The following is a 24,696-nucleotide window of genomic DNA, read 5'->3' on the forward strand; positions in this document are numbered from 1 at the left end:
ACTATATAGTCAAAAGTGCTTGCTAATGAATGTACTTCCTTTTGAGGAACTGCCTTCATTCAAGGTACATTGCCTTCCTTTAGCCAAGTGGCAAGGAAGATTGATTAGATGCTCTCTCCTTAGATTTTGAACGGTGAGCAGAAAGAAACAGTTGGAGGGAGTTTATCCATTCCAGTGCTGAACCCATATGAGAGCATGGAATGTTGCTGCAAGACGATTCTCTGTGGTAGCCTATCTGGCTGCTTCCAGCCTGGTTCTCCTGCCTTACTTTCAATCCTGCGAGCTCACCCAATTCCTTCCAATAAATTTCCTTTTGTTTAAGTTAGCTCAGTGTTTCTCAACCTCAGCGCTATTGACATCTTGAGCTACAACATCTTTGTTGTGAGGGGCTGTTCTGTGCATTATAGTATGTTTAGCAGCATCCCTGGTCTCAACCCACCAGATGCTAGTGTAACTATCAAAAAAGTTTCCAGACATTAACAAATGTCCCCTAGTGGGACTGAATTAGCTAGAGTTGATTTCTGTGGAACAAAAAAAAAAACCTAACTGATGACCACTACATCTTTAGCAACTTTTCATTATGGCCTATATAGAAATATCTCATTTGTTTCAATAGCTATTTGATATGTCATAAGTTAATACATCAGTCAATTAACAATGGATTTTAAGGCTTTATCTGGTGTTATTTTAAACAACAGCTTTATGGAGATACAAGTCAAACACCAAATAATTCACCCATTTAAAGTGTACACTTCAGTGATTTTTAGTATATTCACAGAGTTGTGCAGTCATCACTACAATCAATTTTAGAATGTTTTCATTACCTCAAAAAGAGGTGCACATCCCTGCACACCTTAGTTGTCACTCCTCAAAACTCCATCTCCCTCAACCCTAGGCAACCACTAATCTACTTTCTGTCTCTGTAGACCTACATATTCTGAACACTTCATATAAATGGAATCATAGAATATGTTCTCTTTCGTACTGGCTTACTTCACTTAGCACAAGGTTTTCAAGGTTTGGCCATGCTATAGCATTTAACAGTACTTCATCCCTTATGGTTGAATAATATTCCATTGTATGGACACATTTTATGTACCCATATATCAGTCGATAAGCATTTGGGTTGCTCCACTTTGTGGCTATTATGAATAATGCTGCTATGAACATTCATGTACAAGTTTTTGTGTAGACAGGTTTTCATTTCTCTTGGGTATATATCTGGAGGTAGAACTGCTGGGTCATACGGAAACTTTATGTTTAACATTTTGAGGAAGTGCCAGACTGTTTTCCAAAATGGCCCCCCCATTTTACCTTCCCATCAGCAGTGTACTAGAGCTCTAGCTTCCTCACATTCTCACCAACACTTATTATCACTTATCATTTATTATTCATCTTTTTTATTATAGCCACCCTAGGGAGAGTGAAGTGGTATTTCATCCCGGTTTCGATTTGCATTTCCCTGATGGCTAACGTTGGTGAGCATCTCTTCAGGTGCTTACTGGCCATTTGTATATCTTTGGAGAAATGTCTATTCAGATCCTTTGTCCATTTTTTAATTGGGTTCTTTGCCTTTCTATTATTGAGTTGCAACAAATCTTTATATATTCTAGACACAGGTCATTTTTCAGATATATTATTTCCAAAAATTTTCTCCCATTCTGAAATGAGTGAAAGTCTTTTCACTTTCTTAACAGCACAAAAGTTTAAAATGTTTGTCAGTCTTTCAGGTAAAATAGTGTCAGATGAGTAGCTAGTTCAGCTTGTAGCTCAATCATGTAAAGTGTTTTGCTCTGAGACAACTATCATACTTTGGATGCAGCAGAAGTGTGCATATTTCCCATCTCATCACACAGAATATTTAAAATATGCATATCCAATGGTCAAAATTTAATAAATGAATATTTTTTACTGCTTAATCAAGGACATTCTTAAGTGAACTTTTGTTTTTATTCTATGTGTGTGGTAGTGAAGACTATATAAGCATTAGTACAGTTTGGTGTCAGTGCCTTTAATGGTGCTAAGATACAAGCAGTTACATCCACCATTGCTTGTGCTATCAGTGTAAATGCCAATGCAGTGAAAGAGGCAAATAATGTTTTAGTATTATTATAAAAATAGCTTTGACCTCACATACCTCCTGGAAAGGTTCTCAGGTAGCCCTAGGAGTCTGTTAGACGACTTTTTGAGAACTGCTGCTCTGACATCCACGCTTGTTTAAAAAAGAAAATAATTCTTTATGTATACATTTTCGCATAAAATTGATACTCCTGAAACAAGATACAAGAAGGAAGATGTGGCATCTTATCCTGTGATTTTTACCTACTCTTGACACACCACTGCCTTATCCCAGGGACACCTAACCCAGAGAGAGGAATTTAACCAAGGACAATGAAAAGTAATGAGTCTTCCACAATATTTATGAGGAAAAGAAGACTAATTAGTAGATGATGATTTTTTTTTGTAAAATTATTTACCCTTTGTAAATATCTTTTCCTTTAGAGTTGACATTAGCCGTTAAAATTCTATTCTCTGCATAGCAAATGAAGATAAAGAGACAGGTTTTAGACTGTCTTCTATAAGTGGCCAGTGAAGCCTCTGTCCAGAATTAAGAAAAGGTCAATTCAAAGTAATCTTAAAGGGCTTACCTGGTGGTGCAGTGGTTAAGAATCCGCCTGCCAATGCAGGGGACAGGGGTTCAAGACCTGGTCCAGGAAGATCCCACATGCCGAGAAGCAACTAAGCCCGTGCGCCACAACTACTGAGCCTGCGCTCTAGAGCCTGCGAGCCACAACTACTGAGCCCATGTGCCACAACTACTGAAGCCCGTGCGCCTAGAGCCCGTGCTCTGCATCAAGAGAAGCCACCACAATGAGAAGCCCTCGCACGGCAATGAAGAGTAGCCCTCGCTCACTGCAACTAGAGAAAGGAACGAAGACCAGTGCAGCCAAAAATAAATAAAATAAATAAACTTATATAAAAAAAAAGTAACATTATAGATGCTAAGCCAGTAAAATGTATTCTGGGGACCAAGGTCTCCCTATAAAAGTCCTTTAAGAGACCCAGGAACATTATCTGTTTGAAAACTACTTAGCCAATCTAAGGCTCTTGAAGGACTTATAGCTGTGTTAAAGCAAACTTCTGAAATAGTTACAGACCATGGCTAAGTCACTGAGACCTAGGCCAGTCCTAACTTGTCTTTGTGCCCAACCCACCCTGCATACCACTGCGAAATTAATTCCCCTAAATCACTCTCACCTTGACTCAAGAACTTTTAGTAATAATTAAGAGCTAACACCAATGGAGCTCTTAACCATGTACCCAGCATTGTCCTGAACAATTTAAATGAATTTTCTCATTTAATCCTCCCAGTAACCCAGTGAGGTAGGTTCTGTAATTCTCCTCCTGAAGGTGAGGAAACTTTGGCTTAAAAAGATTCAATAACCCACCCCAAATTGCTGAGCCCCTGAGTGGCAATGCTAAGACTCAAATGTAGGTTTGAGTTGAAGCTCTCAACCACTGCGGTATTTCTGCAGAGATACCATTGGTCTAATAATCACTTAGGAAATTTGTTTTTTAAAAAAACAGCTAATTGGGCACAACTACAGGCACATGGATCAGAATTTCCAGGGTAATTCTCTGACTCACAGCAGGTTTGGGAACCACTACAAGTTAACACTCCATTTCCTACATAATGGAGTCCATTTCTTATGTCCTCCTCCCAGCAGGATTCTAGGATAAAGGCAAAATTCCTCAAATTGGCTTACAAAGCTCTTCAGAGTCTGTCAACTGAGTGACCTTTGTGGTCCCATTTTACCCCAAGTCCTCTCTTCGTTTCAATTTCTTCTCTTCACCAAGGGGCTTTCCTTCTCAGGGTATTTGCACATGCTGTCCTTTGGCCTGGGATGCTCTTCCCTCCTCCCTTTGTCCAATTAACTGTTGCTCTTCCTCAGTTCTCAGCATAATGGACACTTGCTGAGAAACTCTTCTGACCTCCCTGTCTAGGTAAAAACCCTAGTTATTATCTCTCATAACACCACGTACTACATTTACAACCTAAAAAATGTATTCATGTGATTCTCTCCCACTATAAACGGTAAACTCCACAAAAGTAGGGACCATGCTTGTTTTTCTCATTATTGTGTCTCCAGTACCTAGCTTAGTGCCTGTCACATAAATATTGCTTGTTCAATAAATACTTATCAAAAGAATTAATAGCTTCAAGGCCTTTTAACTATTCCCTACTTAACTAACCAATCATATTTTTCACTCTTACTCAACAGAGACACAGTTCCAGTTACAGAGGTTAACTCCTCTCTCTACATCTTTTCATCCTTATCCAGACCCAAGATCCTTCTGCACCTCTTTACCTACATAATTCTTATTGCTACAAGGTAGAGCCTAAATTCCCCTTGTTTCACAAAGTTCTCTAACACACCAGCCCATAACAGTCTCTAAACTTCTACCTCACTTTGTATTTCTAGGCCAGTTCATTTGGCACCATATCATATGCTTCCATGTATCATTATGTAGTATTTCATATGGAAATGCCTTGTTTTAATTTTTTTTAATGTAAGTGTTGGTAGGTAGTTGTATGTTCTTAAAGGGTAGTTATTGTTTAATTTGTGACTAGAGTACCCAGGCACATCATAAATCCTCTGGAAATGTCTGCTGAATAAATTAATGAAGAATATTCTGTGGCCTGCAATGTGGACTCAGCCTGCAGTTTATCACCAAATTTGGCAATTGACAATTCTCCTTGGAAGGCACCTGGATACTTTATATATCTCTTTGGAATATCTCCAGGGCCCCTTTTGGCAGACAGTTCAAAACAAGTGTCATGGGAGAACATAAAAGTAATATACTACTTTAAATTTCCTAACATATTTAGAACAGTTCCATACTCAGGTATTTCTAAATCCATCATAAAATTATTAATGCATAAGTGCATTTCAACTTTTTATTTGGGGGGGGTCAGCCTAAGATCTAAGTAAGTAGGAAGTTTTTTCCTTCAAAATCAGAAAGTAAATTATAATTCCAATTATTCCAAGTCTTATCTGAAAACACAAGAGCCAAGGAAAACAAAGTTGACAAACAATACTGAAATTCAAGCTATGTGTGTCACCCATTTCAAATTTATCTGAAGGAATTTATTTCATGAGTTCTATCAATCATGATTTTTGTCCATACTAATTAAAAAATATAAAAAATTAAAGTTAAAGAATTATCAGTTATCTGTTGGTCTGTTTCTCTTTAGATGTCCTTATGAACATTTTCTATGGAGCTAATTTTTTAACAGCTTTACTGAGATGTAATTTACATAGTAGAAAATTAACTCATATTAAGCATACAATTCAGTTTTTTAAGTATATTTACAGAGCTGTGCCACCATCACCAGAATCTAATTTTGTTATATCTTATTTTTTTAATTGCAATATAATTCACAAAGTTGTGTAACCATCACCACTCTAATTCTGGAAATTTTCATCAACCCCAAAAGAAACCTCATACCCGTTAGCAATCTCTCCCCATTACTCCCCAACTCTTCCAGCTCTAGGCAATCACTAATCTACTTTGTCTCTATGAATTTATTCTTAACATTTAATATAAATGGAATCATACAATATGTTGTTTTTGTAACTGGCTCCTTTCACTTAGCATAATGTTTTCAAGGTTCATCCATATTGTCACATGTATCAGAAATTCATTCCTTGTTATAACCTAATCACATTCTGTTGTATGACTATACCACACTTGGTTTATCCATTCATCAGTTGATGGGTAGTTGGGTTGTTTCCACTTTTTGGCTATTAGGAATAATGCTGCTGTGAATGTTGGCATACAAGTCTTTGTGTAGACATATGTTTTTATTTCTCCTAGGCAGATACCAAGGAGTGGAATTACTAGGTCAGGTGCTTATCGCTTTTTTTTTTTCTTTTGCTAATCACTCTTAAGATGAATAACAGAAATTCTTTTTCCTATTTCAAAGGATTTTTGACACAGCCAGGAAACAGAATTTTCATGAAAATGCTAATATAAATTCTTTTATTTTCAGTATGCTAAGATCAAATTCTATTTTTTGAGCGACATGTATGTATCAATCTCCTTGTGGCTGACAATTGCTTAAGAGATAAATACGCAGTAAGGGAAGACTTACCCAGTAGGAGTAGCAATAAATAGGAATTTAAAATATCAAACACCCGGATTAAATTACTTATTTCCCTCCCCTGTCAGGGGCCTGCTTCTCATTTCATGAGAAAAAGGTGAAGCATTAATTATAATTAGTCATGTAAATTCCCAAAGCTTTTCATAAAAGCATCTTTCAGAAATCGGAGGCCAAATAAACTTCTGGTCACATGTTATTTTTGTTTTTCTTCCTGGTGATGTACACTCTAGTTCAAATATATTCAGGAAGCAGACTTTGAGCAGAGAATTAGGAGCGGATTATAAAATTCTACGTAAAAAAAAAATAAAGAGCTTAAGCAACACATTTTAATTTAAAGAAAAATCAAACCTCTTGCCGCAGAAATTAGGCATAATCAGGGGAAAACTACCAGACATCCTACCAATCGCTGCACTAGAGAATGTCACAGGTCATCCAAAAGACGCATTCCTGTTAGCCAACAGCTCTTTTCCTCCCGCCAAAGCTGTCCCTAGAGCGTCAGAGAATAAACCAACGAGCGATTCATGATTTTCCCCTTTTGATCCCCTCCCCCCCACACACACACACACATCCACCTGCTTGGAGGTGTCAAGGCGACTAGAAATGGTTAACAGCGACCAGCAGCAGAGAGAGAAACAAACACCCCTGACGACCCACAGCTGAGTAAGCAAGAGCTGTTTATTCATGAACACGTTCCGTTTGGAGACTAGTGACTAGCCCTTGAAAGCCCAGGCACATTTTAGAAGGTTCCTAGAGAGGGAGGGAATAAACTCCCCCCATTACCCCGCCCCTCTCCCCCACCCCACCCCTCGTCGGGCAAACATACACCGAGAGGTTCTGGTGGGAACCACCTCGTCTAGGCAGCCACTGCCCTGCCGACCCCTCAGGAATAACCTCACGTACTAGAGCATCCGACCCCTCACGGGGGTTGCGTAACTCCCCAAAATGGGTTCAGACGCGGCAGACGCTGGCCCCAGCGCCGAGGGCTTCAGAAGGCACTTCTGCCACCCCCAAGCCCGCCACGGCCCGCCCCGACGCCGCGGCCGCGACTGGGGACCCTGCCGAGAAATGGCCCTTTAGCCCGCCCCCCCCCCTCACCTGGCTCGGTCCCACCTGAGCACGAGAGCTGAGAGAAAAGAAACAGGCAGGGAGGGCTGACCTTGATGCTACTGACGGTGGAGCGGCACATCCCGCTGCTTCCTGGAAAGCGGCCCGCAGGACATTTTTCCCCCTGGAGGAAGGAAACGGGAGGGCGCCGGCCGGGCGGCGGCGGGCGCGACGGCGGTGGTCGGGGCGGGCTGTGCAGCCTCTTGCGGGGACTGTCCGAGGACTACATCTCCCAGGCTGCTCTGGGCCGCCTTGCGTCGTGACCCCGGCGCGCACTGAAGTGGTGACTCTTACCTCACAGAGGTAGCTCCTCCGCCGGCAGCAACTCGGCGCCCGCGGTCCATGGACCGGAACCCTGGGCCGACGGGCAGGAACCCGGGCCGCGATCGCCGCCTCCCCGCCCCAGGCTCCTCCTCCTCGCTCCCCACCGCCTCCTCCCGACGCCCGCGGGCCGCGCACAGCCACCGCCGGGCTCGCGGAGCCGCCCCGGGAGGCTGGGTGGGGGGTTCGCGGCTGCCGCCGGACTGAGGCCTACTCCGCCGCCTCTCAGTGCTATTGTCCCTGGGCCCGGCCCTGACCGGGCCCACTGGGGAGGCGAGTGCGCCGCCTCCGACGAAGATGCCGGACCAAGCCCTACAGCAGATGCTAGACAGGTACGGGCAGCCTTGGGGGAGGACGCGGGCCGGGCCTCGGGGCTCTTCGGAGCGGAGCCTAGCCTGCCGGGAGGAGTTCCACGGCCTGGGGGCCGAGTGAGGGGCAGAAAGTTTGGAGTCCGTACTTGGGGGAGGACGGAGCGGGCGGCCTGGGTGCGTAGACTTAAAGCGAAACTTAGTTACGGATTGGCGTCTGGTTTTGTCCGAACGCCGTTGCGAAGTGAGAGGGGTTCGTGTGAACCCAGAGAATTAGTTTCTTTTTCTTACTGTCCTCCTCCCCTCCCCCCAAACTGTGTTGTAACGTGTTTGTCAGCGCTGTCACTGGCAAGAAGGACCAGACTAATTCTCTGGGGAGTGATCCCCCTCCAATTTGTACACTCCTTCCAAAAACCAAGGATAAGCATTCTTTTGGAAAGCCTGATAGACTGACTTCATTCCTCCTTCCTCCCCCATCCCATCCCCACCCCAAACTATAAAGTCACGAGTACCCGCAAGGGACTTTAACGGTCAGACCAGAGTAGAGGTTATGAAAACAGCCGTAAGTCCAACCCTGAACACTTAGCGTATTTTACCATTCGTTGAGTTCACTGATAAAGTTTCATCTTATCATGGGGCAAGTTCCTGGGGGGGGCTTGTCAGTAAAACTTTCTGTGAAATCGGCTGCACCGCCCTCTGCTGTTGAAATTCTAGGCCATGGGTTCTACCATGAGTTTTTGGAGACCCTTACTCCACATTTTCCCCTAAGCCACGACATAGCTTCCTGGCCTAGCCAGTGCTACAGGCTAATGCATGTTTGGTTGCCTACAACTCTCAGTAGACCATTTGCCACCCAGTTCAGCGTGTGGTACAGGTTTTCCTACTGAGGAAAAGTCCAACTTTAAGGTTGGCAATGAAAGGCCAACCTTAAATGAGATTATACCCAGTTAAATGCTGTTTGGATCACACCCAGAACAGACGTCACTCAAGAGTACATCTTCTTCCACAGTGACAGACATTTCCTTTGGAGCTTAGAATTTTGAGACATCTAAGTTGATAGAAATCATGTACTGACTTTTTCCAGTTGGGGTGTCCCAGTGATTAATCCAGCCCTTGTTTGAGGGGAGCATTCAGGTCAAGTTGTATTGACTAACCCCTTTTTATGTAAGTAGTTTACAAGCTCCTGGAAGGCAGAAACTTACACATCATTATTTATTTTGAAACCTACAGCAGAGCCTGGCACTAAGCAGGTCATCAGTAAATATTTCTTTAATGAATAAATGCATGAACTTTTTTGTCATTTTCCCCAGTGGTCTAGGGGTTTGATAATTTACCAGGTTTTACGAGGTAAATTATAATTTACCATACTGACAAATTATATAGGACTACTGAAATATGCCCACAGGAGACCACTTTCTGCCACTGCCAATTCCAATCAAATGAGACCCTATTCTGGTGCTGGGTATTTTGTAATTAATTTTTTTTTCCCCCTCTGAGGGCCTGCTGCTTTCATTTTTATGTAGGTGACTTTTAGAAAAGTTTTTGTGTCCAAAAGCTGATCTGGCTTTCATACACTCTTTGGAGATTTCCATAAAAGTAAAAAAGCCAAGGAGTGCTAGCCAGGCATTTAAAACATCTAATAGAAACATGGAAATTCTGGCTGCATGTACTGAAACAGGTGACTATAATACTGGCTTCCCTCATCTTCGGCACCTTTTTGACATACCTCAAGGTAGATTCTTAAGATGACGTTCAAAGATCTTTATTATCTAAGTCAGTGTTTTGCACCGTGGCCCCACGTTGGAATCAACCGGGGGAACATTTTAAAATATGGATGGATGCCTGGCTCTGCCCACAACCAATTAATTCACAGATTTCTGGAGAATGGGGCCTGAGCATGTATATTTTCAAAAGTTTTCCAGATGTTTATTGTAGTTGAAAATCACTTTTTTTTTTGGTCACGCGGCACAGCTTGCTGGGGGATCTTAGTTCCCCAGCCAGGACCAGGGATTGAATACGGGCCCCCTGCAGTGGAAGTGTGGAGTCCTAACCACTGGACCTCCAGGGAATTCCCACTACCCTAAATCCCAAGGGATTATTTCATGATAAGAGATAGTACATTTTAGTGATGTAAGCTTGGCCAGAAATCTTAAAATTCTCATTTTGCCACATACTAGCTATGTGACTTTGGACTTATATTCTGAGGTTCTACATCCTCATTTATAAAATGGCAATATCCTACCTCACAGGATTGTATAAATGAGAACACGTGTAAGCACTTTATAAAACAATAAAATGCTATTCATATGTTAGGCACACAGAAGGTATTTAAGATTCTAGTGTAACCAACTAATGTAGCAATTCTCTCCCCACCACACACACACCCATCTCCATATTTACAGTATCATCTTAATCTGGGCTGGCCCTACATGCAAATTGAACACAAAGATACTTGATGGGTTGAATGCTGACAGGCCCAACAGACTAAAATATGTCAACCTGTTAGGACCTAGAATTCTTGCTTTGAATTTGGCTTCCCCCCAGCTTGGTCTTTGGGTGGCAATTTTTGAGGGATAGAATTTAGCTCAGAAACTTGCCCTTATTTTTATTTCTTCAGTGCAAGTTCTGTCCTTGAGAAGATTAGGAAATGTGTATAACATATATTGTTCTTCTGCTTCTAGGTTAAAATTAGGTATATTTTAGTGCTTATTAAACATTTGTATTTAATGAATTGACTTAATAAATATCGATGCATTTGCCTGGTACCATTCTAGGTCCTCGATATATGGTGGTAGTGAACATAAGCAAAAATGCTCATATGGAGCTTTAATTCTAGTGAGGTTTGTGTTCCATAAACTGTCAAATAAAATGAAGATTATATTTACATAACATGGATGGTATGTTCAGTTTATACACTTAGTCTTTCAAGGTTTTTTAATTAATAACAACTTATTAATAGCTGAAGTTCAATTGCCTTGTCCTTTGTGAATAATTAAATTTAGTTTAGCAATTGTTTATCTTGATAAATTTTATTATTGCAGTATTTGTAGATAGAAAGAGTATATATAGATATATATTTTGATTGCCTTTCATTTTTATAAACAGTAAGCAACTGTTTTATATAAATTTATCATTTGAACCTTTTAAATTGTTTGAGAAAGGGGGTGGGAAAGTGGGTGGTTTTCTAGTGTCATGAATGATTTGGGATCACAAATCATTGCCCTGAAATTATAACCATTCATAAACTCAAACCTTTCACGTCAGGCTCTCTGAATCTCGGTCAGTTTCTCTTCCTTCCCTTCATTGCCATACTTTTTTAAGGAGAGGTCTGTTATATATTATTCTATCACCATTAAACTTTCTCGTTTTCTCTTTTATTTCTCAAAATTAGGATTAAATGTATAGAGAATACAAAGAATACTGTAACAAACTGCAGGAATGAACCTCAGGTTTAAAGCCTGGTGAGAGATGCTTCTGGAAACTTGACTTTTGTGTACCTCTTTCACATTAAACAGTCAGGAATTTGTTGAGGTTGTTTGCATCACTTACTTGCACCTGGTGAGTAGGCAAGGCATGTAGCCAGTGTCCCCAGAACAGTCAAATGGGAAAAGCAGGGAGAATCATCTGCTCCCCACGAGCCTCCTGCAGTGGCAAAGTGAATTAGAATCCCCACTCTCAGGGTGTTGTCAGCCACACATGTACATCCTTTTAGAGGCTGTAGAGTGTTCTGATAGGAACGTACTATATTATCTTCTTATTTATATAACCATCTCTAGTTTCCATTAAAGCGACTTCTCATTCTCTGAAGCATATTTACTCCAATCATGTCACTATCCCATTTTGACATTTACAGAACAATACCTAGAATTAAAAAAATTAGCAATTAGTTGTATTTGCTTCCATCTCTATGTAAAAAGTGGAAACATTACAGATAAAGTCCCCTTTGGCCCCTATCCCCAGTCCCATATCTTCTCCCCATCCCCACTCCACTATCATAAATGGGTTTATGTTCTTCCAGTCTTTGTTTAATGCTTTTATATATACCATATGTAATTCATAGTTTTGTTCTTGTTTCTAAAATTTAAATATATCAATCTACAATTGACTTTTTAAAATACTGAGTTCTGTGATATACAGCAATTAAAGAGAATATATATATAATCCATTGTATTCACTTATCACTCTTTTTCTTTCTAAATCCGTTTCCCTGTTTGTGACATTTATATTCTTATTTTCTCCTTATCATCTCTTGTTGTAATTTGATTTTCATCCACCTTTCTTGTCCGTAGCTCTACTAAAAGTATACTGAAGGTTACCAATAATTTCTTAATTGGTAAACCTAATGACTTCTTTTCTTGGTCCTCATGTCCTTGACATATATGTAGTGGAGATGAAACTGGTGACCACCACCCCCTAACTTCTTGAAACTGTGTTCTAGTCTACCACACTATTTGTCTTTTACTTTTTTCGCCTCTTATATATCACCTTACCCTTACTCTCTTCAGTCAGTATGGTTCAATCCTCAGCACTTATCATTCTTCTCTGAAAAGTATCCCTGCTTACTATCTCACTATCACCTTTATTTGAGTGACTCCCAGATTTATGTCTTTATTCCTGACCTCTTTCCCACATTTTAGTGTCTGCATTCTAGCTGCCCAGTAGACATTTCCATTTGTGTATACAGAGCATTACGAGCGCCTTAACGTATCTAAAACTAAACTACTGCTATTTCCCTGGTGTTTACTTATCTTGACTTCCCAATTTTGGCCTTTGATAGGACCATTCTTCTAGTCTACCAGCCATAAGACCTACATCTTTTTTTTCTTTTTTGCTTTTTTCCTCCAAATCCACTTGCTTATCAGATACTATAGATTCTTCTTTCTCTGACTCTAGTTTTTCTCTACCAGTTTGACTTGCAGAGTGGTACCAGAATTTCCCAGTTTGACTTAATAGAGTGGTACCAGAATTGGCCAAGGCACAATTATCATGGCGTTTCCATACTTTAAAAGCTGTCAGTCTCTACATCACCTATAGGATAAATTCTAAACTTTCAAGGCCCTGGTGAAGAGGTTTAGCTCTATTAATTATCCAATCCAGCCCCAACCTTCCTTAACCATACTCTTCTGCACTGCACTTCATTGTCCTCTGGATATACCCTGCTGTACATCTTCTTATTTTTGCTTTAGATGACTTCCTCCCTTTTGACACCTGGCTAACTCTGACCCATCTTAGAATTCAGCTCAAGTATCACCTTGAAGCATTACACAGCTCCTTCAGGCAGAGTGAGTTACTTCTTCCTGTTTTTCCATAGAACCTTTATGCATTCATTTTAGTACATCACACCGTATGGTAATTTTTTTTTTTTTGTGGTTTGTGAGCCTCTCACCATTTTGGCCTCTCCTGTTGCGGAGCACAGGCTCCGGACGCGCAGACCCAGTGGCCATGGCTCACGGACCCAGCCGCTCCACGGCATGTGGGATCTTCCTGCACCGGGGCACGAACCCGTGTCCCCTGCATCGGCAGGTAGACTCTCAACCACTGCGCCACCAGGGAAGCCCTGGTAATTTTTTTTTTTAATGCACCTATCCCAGGTCTCAGAGCCTTCCACACATACCCTTTACCACCACCACCATGCACATTCAAGTGGAAGTTCACTGAGATCAGAAACTGTTCCCTATCCCATTTCCCCAGAAGGGGAAAGTACATTGGAGACACTGTTGAATCATGGTGTCTGTCTTTTCACTATTTATGACATATCAGTGCCTAGAATAATCTTACTGAAGCACCAAATATTTATTTGCTCAAAACCTTCTGTATTTTCTTAATTGCTTATTAAGCTTAAGTTCAAATTCTTTAACCTGGCCTTCAAGACCCTCCATAATCATATTTATTGTGCTCTCTATTATGTTTAAGACAGTGAGTATATGGCTGGCACCAGCTACCTTTTTAAAGCTTTGCTTCTGTTTAAGAATGAGTTCAGGGCTTCCCTGGTGGCGCAGTGGTTGAGAGTTCGCCTGCCGATGCAGGGGACACGGGTTCGTGTCCCGGTCCGGGAAGATCCCACATGCCGCGGAGCGGCTGGGCCCATGAGCCATGGCCGCTGAGCCTGCGCATCCAGAGCCTGTGCTCCACAACGAGAGAGGCCACAACAGTGAGAGGCCCGCATACCGCAAAAAAAAAAAAAAAAAAATAGAATGAGTTCATAAAGTATATATGTTTTGCCCAGGCCAAACTGATTCACTCACTGTCCTGTGTTCTTTTCACTATCTTGTCTTTCAAAATTCTACCCACTCTTCAAGACCCAGTTTAGTTTCTGCCTCATTTATAAAGCTTTTCTGACCATTTCGCCAGAAATATTTCCCCCCTTCTCCAGACTCATGTAGCAGTTCTTTACAGGCCACGTGTACATACATGCCTCCCAACTCTTTACATGCGATAGTTCATAAGATGAGAGATGGTAACATTTATATGACACCTTGGAATACACTGGCAGGGGTTTAGATCTCTAGTGAAAGCTCCTTATGGCTGCTTAAAAGTACCCTAGCAAAAACGAAACACATAGCTCTTTTTTGTGGCGCCCCGGAGACGGTCAGCCGCTTCAGAATAAAGCTGAACATTTCTTTCCCGGCCACTGGCTGCCAGAAACTCATTGAAGTGGACGATGAACGAAAACTTCTTACCTTTTATGAGAAGCATATGGCCACAGAAGTTGCTGCTGACACTCTGGGTGAAGAATGGAAGGGTTATGTGGTCCAAATCAGCGGTGGGAACGACAAACAGGGTTTCCCCATGAAGCAGGGTGTCTTGACCCATGGCCGAGTCTACCTGCTACTGAGTAAGGGGCATTCCTGTGACAGACCAAGGAGGACTGGAGAAAGAAAGCGCAAATCTGTACGGGGTTGCATTGTGGATGCCAATCTGAGCGTTCTCAATTTGGTCATTGTAAAAGGGAGAAGGATATTCCTGGACTCACTGATACTACTGTGCCTCATCGCCTGGGGCCCAAAAGAGCTAGCAGAATCCACAAACTTTTCAATCTCTCTAAAGAAGATGATGTCCATCAGTATGTTGTGAGAAAGCCCCTAAACAAAGAAGGTAAGAAACCTAGGACCAAAGCACCCAAGATTCAGCGTCTTGTTACTCCACGTGTTCTGCAACACAAACGTCGGCGAATTGCTCTGAAGAAACAGTGTACTAAGAAAAATAAGGAAGAGGCTGCAGAATATGCTAAACTTTTGGCCAAGAGAATGAAGGAGGCCAAAGAAAAACGCCATGAACAGATTGCCAAGAGACGGAGGCTGTCCTCTCTGAGAGCTTCTACTTCTAAGTCTGAGTCCAGTCAAAAATGAGATGTTCTAAGAGTAACAAATAAATAAGATCAGACATTAAAAAAAAAAATGAAACGCATAATAACTTGTACTGGCTATAATTTCCTTAGAAATGAGAAATGGAAAATTTTCTCAGAATACACTATCCATATGGCAGCATGGTATAGTGATAAAAGCTGATGTTTTTGGTGTTTTTTTTAAATTTTTTAACTTAATTTTTTTTTTATTGGGATATAATTTACAAAAAAGCTCATATTTTAGAGTTGAGGCGTAGGTTGCATCCATGCCTTTCTACTTAACCATGAGGCCTTGGGCAGACTGTTTAACCATTCTGGGCTTTTGTTTCCTTATTTATTTAAGACAGAAATAATTATGTTTGCAGAGTTTGTGAAGATCAGAGACAAAGCGCATGGCATGAATATATGCTTAGTAAATGATCGCTTTCATTGTGGGGTATTTCCCTTTCCCTTTTTTGTAATGTGTCATAATTGTGGTAGCTCTTTGATAAATCCAAATACTTTAACTTCTATTCCACTTGGCTGGACAGACATATAAAGTGATATTTAGTCTTTTTTTTTTAATTTTTAAAATTTATTTATTATTTTTATTTTTGGCTGCCTTGGGTCTTTGTTGCTGCGCGCAGGCTTTTCTCTAGTTGCGGCGAGTGGGGACTACTCTTCATTACAGTTCCCGGGCTGCTCATTGGATGGCTTCTCTTGTTGCAGAGCATGGGCTCTAGGCACGTGGGCTTCAGTAGTTGTGGCACTTGGGCTCAGTATTTGTGGCTCGTGGGCTCTAGAGCGCAGGCTCAGTAGTTGTGGCACACGGGCTTCGTTGCTCCGTGGCATGTGGGATCTTCCCGAACCAGGGCTGGAACCCGTGTCCCCTGCACTGGCAGGCAGATTCTTAACCACTGCGCCACCAGGGAAATCCCGGATTTTTAGTCTTCTTGATGGTATAGTTCCTGTTTAAGAATACATGGGATGTGACACTTTTAATCCTGAGACAAAGCAAGCAGTTTGCAGTTTTTTCCATTGTTAAATTTAGGCGTTCCTTGGATTAACCAGAGCATGGTTCTCTAAGCATCTTCTTTTTTTTTTATTTTATTTTTGGCTGTGTTGGGTCTTCGTTTCTGTGCGAGGGCTTTCTCTAGTTGTGGCGAGCAGGGGCCACTCTTCATCGCAGTGCGCAGGCCTCTCTTGTTGCGGAGCGCAAGCTCCAGACGCGCAGGCTCAGTAGTTGTGGCTCACGGGCTTAGTTGCTCCGCGGCATGCGGGATCTTCCCAGACCAGGGCCCGAACCCGTGTCCCTGCATTGGCAGGCAGATTCTCAACCACTGCGCCACCAGGGAAGCCCCCTCTAAGCATCTTCTGAATTAAGGACATGTTCTCTTTCCTTAAAACAGTCATGGAAATACATTGGTAAGGCACTATATATAACAACAACAGCAATATAAAGCTTGTTTCATTGCTCTCACTCCTGTATTCTGGAACTCTTCTATTCTGTTTCCCTCCAGTTTTCACCAAAGTGATCATAGGCAGGAGCCTATGATTTTCCAGATCTTTCTAATAATCCACTATAAACACCTACAGTCTGAGTCTACAAAGGTGGACTTTACTGCCAACTGTTTTATTAGATAACCATACCTATCTTGCTTCGTTAATTTATGTGCCAGTGAGAAACTATTCTATTGATGTTTCCTCCCCTTTTTTCCCCATGTACTTTTAAAATAATTAACTTAATCATATAAACTAGTTTAGTCACAAATGAACCCTGTGAAGTGAGGTTACCTTTGTCATCCATCCTTTGCCAACTGGTTTGTAATACCTAGCTTTATTTTAAAACCTTTCTGCTCCAACCACATTGGTTTTATCATTGTCCATGATCATATGCTCATGTCTATGTCTAAGGTTGTTTATGCTGTTATTCTTACTTCAGATACCCTTATTCTTTTCATTCCCCAATTGTCATCTCATTTGTAGTTCTTCCTTTTCATGAAACTTTCTCAGCTATTTCATCCTGTGTTTCTTACGGTCATCATCACATTTCTATATTACCTTTGGTCACCAGCATCATTTCTTAGCACTCAGTGTTTTGTGTGGTTTTTTTTTATGTGATCCTTCTATGCATATATTTGTTCCTTAACTAGATTGTAAGTTCCTTAAATGTATTTCTTCTGGCATCAAATAGTGAGCATACTAAGTACGTTCAAGTTAATTTAGGGGGAGATCTTGAATACTCTTTGATTTAAGGTGAATTAGATGTATATTCCTATAACTTTATAAATTTTACTGTTGAGAAGGATTTATATCAATAATTGGAAAAAAGTTATAATTTTAATTTAAAATTACATAGAAGTAAATGATTTTTTTTTATAAAGAGTGACATGTCATACATACGGATTAGTGACATTACCAGTACCAGTAAGGCCATACATTTATTTTAAGGAATAAGTAATATTCTTTAGAATTGTCTAGTTCTTTTTTCATGTCTTCATATTATAATAGTGATTTGTTCTTTGATCTCTGAACCAATCATGATAATTCCCAGATCTCCCTTTACTCTGTAACCTAATGAGCACTAACTTGGCTGGTGGAAAGGTGTGGAAGTAAATTGTGAGTGTGTATTATCAGCAAGCAGGCGGCATTTAGACAACCTAGTGGGAGGAAAAGAGGGGTGGGAGAAAATGAATTGAGGATTTGAATAAATATCTTAAGCAGTGGTGTTGGCCTATTCAACAATTGGGGATGATCAAGAATCCAGGACCTTTTCCACTGAATACCAGGGTGCCAGGCAGAACTGCTGTATGTGCTAATTTAGGTAAGAAAATGCATCCATAAAAATCTAGGCATAGATGTAAAGTTGACACCATCTTTCTCATCTCTATTGGTGTCATTATTGCTACTGTTCATTTGGTGGTTATGTATGTGCCAGACAGTTCTTAAGCAGTTTCATGATCACTTGTTTAATCCTTTACAATAGAGAATCTTTTTTTTAAAATTTATTTTACTGAAGTATAGTTGATTTACAATGTTGTGTTAATTTCTGCTGTACAGCAAAGTGACTCAGCCACACACCTACATACATTCTCCTTCGTATTCTTCTTCTCTGTGGCTTATCACAGGACACTGAACATAGTTCCCTGTGGTATACAGTAGGACCTTGTTGTTTATCCATTCTATATATATTTGTTTGCATCTGCTCATCCCAAACTCCCAATCCATCCCTCCCTCTTGGCAACCACAAGTCTGTTCTCTTTGTCTGTGAGTCTGTTTCTGTTTCATAGATAAGTTCATTTGTGTCCTATTTGATTGATTGATTGGTTGATTGATTGATTTGTGGTACGTGGGCCTCTCACTGTTGTGGCCTCTCCCGTTGCGGAGCACAGGCTCCGGACGCGCAGGCTCAGCGGCCATGGCTCACGGGCCCAGCTGCTCCGCGGCATGTGGGATCTTCCCGGACCGGGGCACGAACCTGCGTCCCCTGCATCGGCAGGCGGACTCTCAACCACTGCGCCACCAGGGAAGCCCTGTGTTCTATTTTAGGTTCCACATGTAGGTGATATCATATGGTATTTGTCTTTCACTTTCTGACTTACTTCACTAAGTATGATAATCTCTAGGTCCATCCATGTTGCTGCAAATGGCATTATTTCATTTTTTTATGGCTGAGGAGTATTTCTGTGTGTGTGTGTGTGTGTGTACACACCACATCTTCTTTATCCATTCATCTGTCGGTAGACATTTAGGTTGTTTCCATGTCTTGGCTATGGTGAATAGTGCTGCTGTGAACTCAGGGGTGCATGCATCTGTTTGAATTATGGTTTTGTCTGGATATGTGCCCAGGAGTGGGATTGCTGGATAATATGACAACTCTATTTTTAGTTTTTTGAGGAACCCCTATACTGTTTTCCATAGTGGCTGTACCAATTTACAATTCCACCAACAGTGTAGGAGGGTTCTACCATAGGGAATTTTAACATAAAACCTTTTTTATGCTGAGAACTCCTTTGGAAGTTTAGTTAAGCTCATGGGTTCCTTCTCAGAATGTTTTGAAAGAATAAAACAAAATATACAGGTCAGAAATGGACAAATTATGTTGAAATACAGCTACCAAAATATTAAAAATCTGACATGGTAATATGAGCTTTAAAACAAATACAAGGTCTATTACTGGTGGGTCTGATAATTAATTTCAAATTAGCAGTGGGTTAAATGTTATTTTGAGATCTGCACAGCTGTAATAGGAAAATTTCTGGTCACTGTACTAATTTCTAATTGCTGTATGCTAATATTACTATGAGTTGTTTATTCATCATTGAAGGAAAACTGAATTTTATTTAGAGTTTAGTGAAAATAAAGGTATAATTACTTTTTTCCCATCCAAATTTACCAATCCCGTAAATTTTTCATGAACCTCAGGTTAAGAACCGCTGCATTACAAAAACTCTGAAAGAGATTGTCATTAAACCTAAAATAAGTGGTAAGCAGGAATTTGAACTCAGGCATCCCAAGTTCTTTAACCAGTTAGAATATCCTGAACTCACAAAATCTTTTCCCCAAATTTAGCTAGCTTTTTTCCTTAGAAAAAAGGATCTCAAGCATTTTGCTTACTATTTAAATTAAAAACCAAATAGCTTAAAAATGTTTACATTGAATGTAAAATAAAATTTCATTTTTGTATTATGGTGAGTTGAGGAAACTTACAAAGGGAAAAAGGAAAGAAGAATGGCCAGAGCAGAGGTTCTCAAACTTCGGTATCACGATCACCTGAAGGGTTTGTTGAAATACCATGTTGGTGATTCCTCAAAAAAGTTAAAAACAGAATTACCATGTGACCCAGCAATTTCACTTCTGGGTATATATCCAAAAAGAATTGAAAACAGGATCTCAAAGAGATATTTGTACACCCATGTTCATAACAGTATTATTCACAATAGCTAAAACTTGGAAGCAACCTTAGTATCTAAGACCAATGAATGGATAAGCAAAATGTGGTATATATACATACAATGGAATACTATTCAGCCTCGTAAAAAGGAAGGATATTCTGCAATATGCTACAATGTGGATGAACCTTGAAGACATAGAAAGACAAATACTGGATGATTCCACTTATATGAGGTACTTAGAGTAGTCAAAATTACAAAGACAGAAGGTATAAGGGTGGCTGTCAGGGGCTTGGGAGAGAGGACATTGGAGAGTTGTTTAATAAGTATAGAGTTTGTTTTATAAGATGAAGAGTTATGGGGATGGATGGTGGTGATGGTAGCACAACAGTGTAAATGTATTTAATACCACTGAACTATACACTTAAAAATGGTTAAGATGGCAAATTTTATGTTATATATTTTACTGCAATAAAAAAAGAAGAATTTTTAAAGAAATTTAAAATAAATATATTTTTTAAATGTACTGTTGGGTCCCATCCTCAGAGTTTCTGATTCTGCCGGTCTGGGGTGGGACCTGAAACTGCATTTCTATCAAGTTCTCAGATGATGCTTCTGCATCACACTGAACACTGCTTAGAGATTGGAGGATTGAAGAGAAGAAGGGGAGGAAATGACTCAAAGAGAAACTCTTAATTAGAATTTTGTCAGAAATTACAACCTCTTCTTAGGTGTGGACTTGAAAGGTTTTTGGCTTTGTCCTTTGAAATGGCAAATAGCCAGTTCTCACCTTTTAAGGGTATTAAAATTGCCATCCTATAAACTGTAACATTAAAATATGTAATAAAGTAGAATTATAGTTAAATTGATCCTGCAATGCAAATATTATAGCATTGTCAGTAAGAATTTTTAATTTCAAAATGTTTGGTTTTATCTTTGTTGGCTGTTTTTATCTAAGAAATGACCTGATCCAGTAGCCAGAATCAGGAGCATATTTTTGCCCTGTGTGAGAAATTGAAAAACTTGCAAGACTCAAAGTACTTGCAGTGGAAATTAGATTTATTTAAGCCTTTTCAGTTCAAGTTGCGGTCAGTAGGAAACAAAGCCATTGACAAAAAATAGTGTCCTTTTAAAAGCTGTTTAAGAGTCTACATTATATGATTGTTCAGGGCTATCCCTTATATCCAGTTTCTCACAATCTATAACAAGATTGTTTGGGTTGTGTCTGATAGGAATCTGCCCCAAACTGGTTAAACCAAAAAAAAAAAAATCTGTGGGTTTATGTAAGTGAACAGTGCAAGGGTATATTTAGCTTTAAGCACAGCTTGATCCATGTCTCAAACGAAGTCATCAGTATCTTTCAGCTTCCTCTGGGTTCTTTAGGCTCCACATTGTGGCTCTCCTGGCAGCAGAGCCTCACACCCTCATTTAGGTTCACACTTTTCCTGCCTTCAGGCTCAGTGGAAAAGAAAGTCTTTGTACCAACTTTCCCAGCAAAAATTCTGAAGTTCACTCTAGTGAAACTAGCTTTATGGGCCCAGCCTCCCAATAACTGTAATCTAGGACATGGGATACTCCCTTAAACCAATCTAGGGATTACTCTTCCTGGAGCTGGGGATGTGGGACTAACTGCCTAAATAAACCACATACATGGCTGATGTTGGAGAGAAGAGTGGTTTTCCTTAAAAAGTATGGTATACTTTTTGTCCCTAAAAAAGAGAAATTGTGCTGTACATTAAACCACAAGCTTCTGCTCTCTCCTCTATTCTAAGATCTTGAGAAACTCTAAACCCATCATTTTCAAACAACCTCTTTTCTCCTTAAATGGAAGGAGGTGGGGAATTGGGGAATAAATAGCTGAAATAGATTGCATCAAGGAGGGATTAGGGTATGGGGAAGCAAAGGGGGAATGCATAATTTTAAGACCTTCTTAGGTGATATTCCTGGTCAGCCTATTAGAAGTTTTTTTTAAAAATGAGGGAAGAGAAGATTTCTATACAAACTTTGTTCCCTCCCCTCATTTCCAGCCCTGAAGACTAATAACTGTCTTACAGGCTGTCTGCCTAAAAACATTTATGTGAACATTTTTATATGCTTTAATTTCCCATGTACCTGGCCCTTATTTCACAGACTAATATTCTTTCCATATTATGTAGATTAAACTCATATACCTAGTAAGGTAGTAAATCAGTTAATAAATTCTTTAGAACCTAACATTTTCTGTACTGTTATTTATATTAAAAATATTTAGTCATCAGAAGCAATTATTTCTACCTTAAGTAAATCCAGTAATTATCCCTTTCACACAGTCTGCTTTCTCCAATATGTTTGCTTTTTTTTACCTGCCATTTTTCTACACCAGCAGTTCCCAAACTTTATTGAATATTGGGATCACCTTGAGAGCTTGTTAAATCACAGATTTGTAGGCCCTCTTCCTCTAGAGTTTCTTATTTACTAGATCTGGAGTAGAGCCAGAGAATTTGCAAGTTCCCTAGTGATCCTGAACTACTGATCCTGAGACCTTTGTTTTGACAATCCCTGCAATAAAATCACTTGCCCCTGCTAATTTCTGCTATCACTCCTCCCTGAAACCTTTCCTGATCTATCCAAATTGATCCTTCCTTCTTAAAATGGATGTACCTATGGTAATTTCACTGGAACCTTAAATCTCTTGTATCTACTGGATGTAGCCCCAATTAAATTATAGGGTTTTCTAGATAGGTACAATCTTCCATTTATTTTGTTTGTGCAACCACATGGAATCAGTGAATGCTCAGTAAATGTTGCTGGCAATTTCTATAATTTTCAGTTGCTTGTTTGTTTTGTACTATTAAGTTAGAAGTCTTCATTTTATATAACATTTACTTGTATCTAAATTATAATTTTTAGGTGAAGTAATTTGGTGGTGTTATCAGAAGCTTACGTATTGTGGGCAATACTATTTGATCTCAGATGACCATTATCAGATGTACTGTTTAGCGATTAGAATAAATAGAAAATGGATGTGGTACGTTGGTAGATGTTGAATATCAGACTTTTTGAGAGTATTATTATGAATAAGTTTTTTTTTAAATATCTATAGGATAATTTCAGTTAATCTCTAATGAGCATTAGCTTCAAAATCCAAATTTGTAAGCTGTATACTCACTGTCACTATGAATCAAACAATAAAAACAAGGTTATGGGTATTAACACTTCCAATTAGGTTTAACACCTAATAAGTTTTCACTGTAAATCATCGTTCAACTACCTTATCTACCATAGTTGTGAAATTAGAAAAAAAATCCGGAAAGTGCCTCTTTTAAATGTTAGTTGAGTACCTTCTAAAAAGTAAAGCTGTGGAAGTGTTTATTTAGGGGCGAAGTACACTAATGTCTGAAACTTTGAAATGCATCAAAAAATAAGATTGATGAAAGAATATGTAGTAAAGTACATATGTAGCAAAATGATAAGAATTGTAGAGTCTAGGTGTTAAGAATATGGATGTTCACCAGTTTTTCAACTTTTTTCGAAAGTTTGAAATTTTTCCTATTAAATGTTGGGGAAAAATAAACTTATCCGGAATTTATGGGGATTATAGCTATACAAATATTCCCATTATATTGGTATATGAAGCTACCATTTATGTAAATTAAAAACAGATAAATATAGGCAATTTCATTTGATTCAACTTAGTATTAAGGTTCTTTACATTTTATTTTGTTTTTTCCTGATGACTGGAAATTGGCTTAATTTAAGATTCAGTTCACTTTAATACTGATTAATTATGCTGGTCTAGATGTACTTAGCTACATATATGTTCCATTGTTGATATGAAAAACTTACAAGAACCTAGAAATCTAGTTTCTAGATATTCTGCCTATATTTTGTTACCAGAATATGGTTTTCATTTCCCAGAGGTATACAATTATATTTACAAAATTACCTTGGTTAAATGGGGAAAACATATACTAACACCTCAAATAACTGGTTTATTTGCTGTATACTTGTCAATTGAAATTTTATGAAAAAAACTAGGTTGAAACCCACTCAAATCATGGATATTGATGATGGTTGCCAGTGTGAATGACTTAGTGCTACTGAATTGCAATCTTAAAAATGGTTAAAGTAGTAAATTTTATGTTATGTATATTTTACCACAATAAAATTTTAAAGAATAAGGAGGTGGAGGAGGAGGCATTTCTGGATAACCGTAAGATAGCACGAGGGCCCAGACAGCTTGGCTGAGGTGGGTCAGAGAGTCAGGCGTGCTCAAACAAATGCTCCCTACCTCGTTTTTACCTAGGTAGGTCAAATGGAATCTGACTGAATTTGAAAGCTGAGTAAAAGCACAATTTTGGATATTGTTGCCACGTATTCACTTCAGTTTTTTTTTCCCTATTCTAATTGCGAAGTTTTTAATTGGAGCACACAATTAAAATTCATATTGTTCTACAGACTGGAGACCTCACCGGTATATAGTACCTGACTATATAGTCTTTCCCACTGAGCATAGTTAAGTTCTGACAGAGCCACTTATCTAATTAAGTGAAATGTGCACAGTAAGTGACAAGCTTTAATTAGCAGTTTCCTATTGTGCAG

General features: G+C 39.6%; 2 protein-coding genes and 1 pseudogene across 4 annotated transcripts in view; 2 read left to right on the plus strand and 1 right to left on the minus strand.

Moving 5' to 3' along the window:
• The window catches only part of CPEB3 (cytoplasmic polyadenylation element binding protein 3), a 176,758-nt gene extending 169,329 nt beyond the window's left edge, over positions 1-7,429 (minus strand). Inside the window, exon 1 of the mRNA XM_082673966.1 lies at positions 7,323-7,429. The gene's annotated coding sequence lies outside the window, so the exon portion shown is untranslated. The remainder of the gene's footprint in view (positions 1-7,322) is intronic.
• A 172-nt stretch (positions 7,430-7,601) lies between these two features.
• MARCHF5 (membrane associated ring-CH-type finger 5) overlaps positions 7,602-24,696 on the plus strand; it is a 55,089-nt gene continuing 37,994 nt past the window's right edge. For both annotated transcript variants that reach the window (XM_082674137.1, XM_082674138.1), the window contains exon 1: positions 7,602-7,923. In XM_082674137.1, the coding sequence (XP_082530263.1) occupies positions 7,889-7,923 (35 nt within the window). In that variant the 5' untranslated portion in view covers positions 7,602-7,888. The remainder of the gene's footprint in view (positions 7,924-24,696) is intronic.
• On the plus strand, positions 9,547-15,248 carry LOC309834694 (small ribosomal subunit protein eS6-like; annotated as a pseudogene). The gene is made up of 3 exons: positions 9,547-9,631; positions 13,086-13,181; positions 14,462-15,248. The product of its transcript is annotated as a small ribosomal subunit protein eS6-like (transcript).

Source organism: Grampus griseus (genome assembly GCF_964374135.1).
Source record: "Grampus griseus genome assembly, chromosome: 16".
Lineage (NCBI taxonomy): Eukaryota > Metazoa > Chordata > Mammalia > Artiodactyla > Delphinidae > Grampus > Grampus griseus.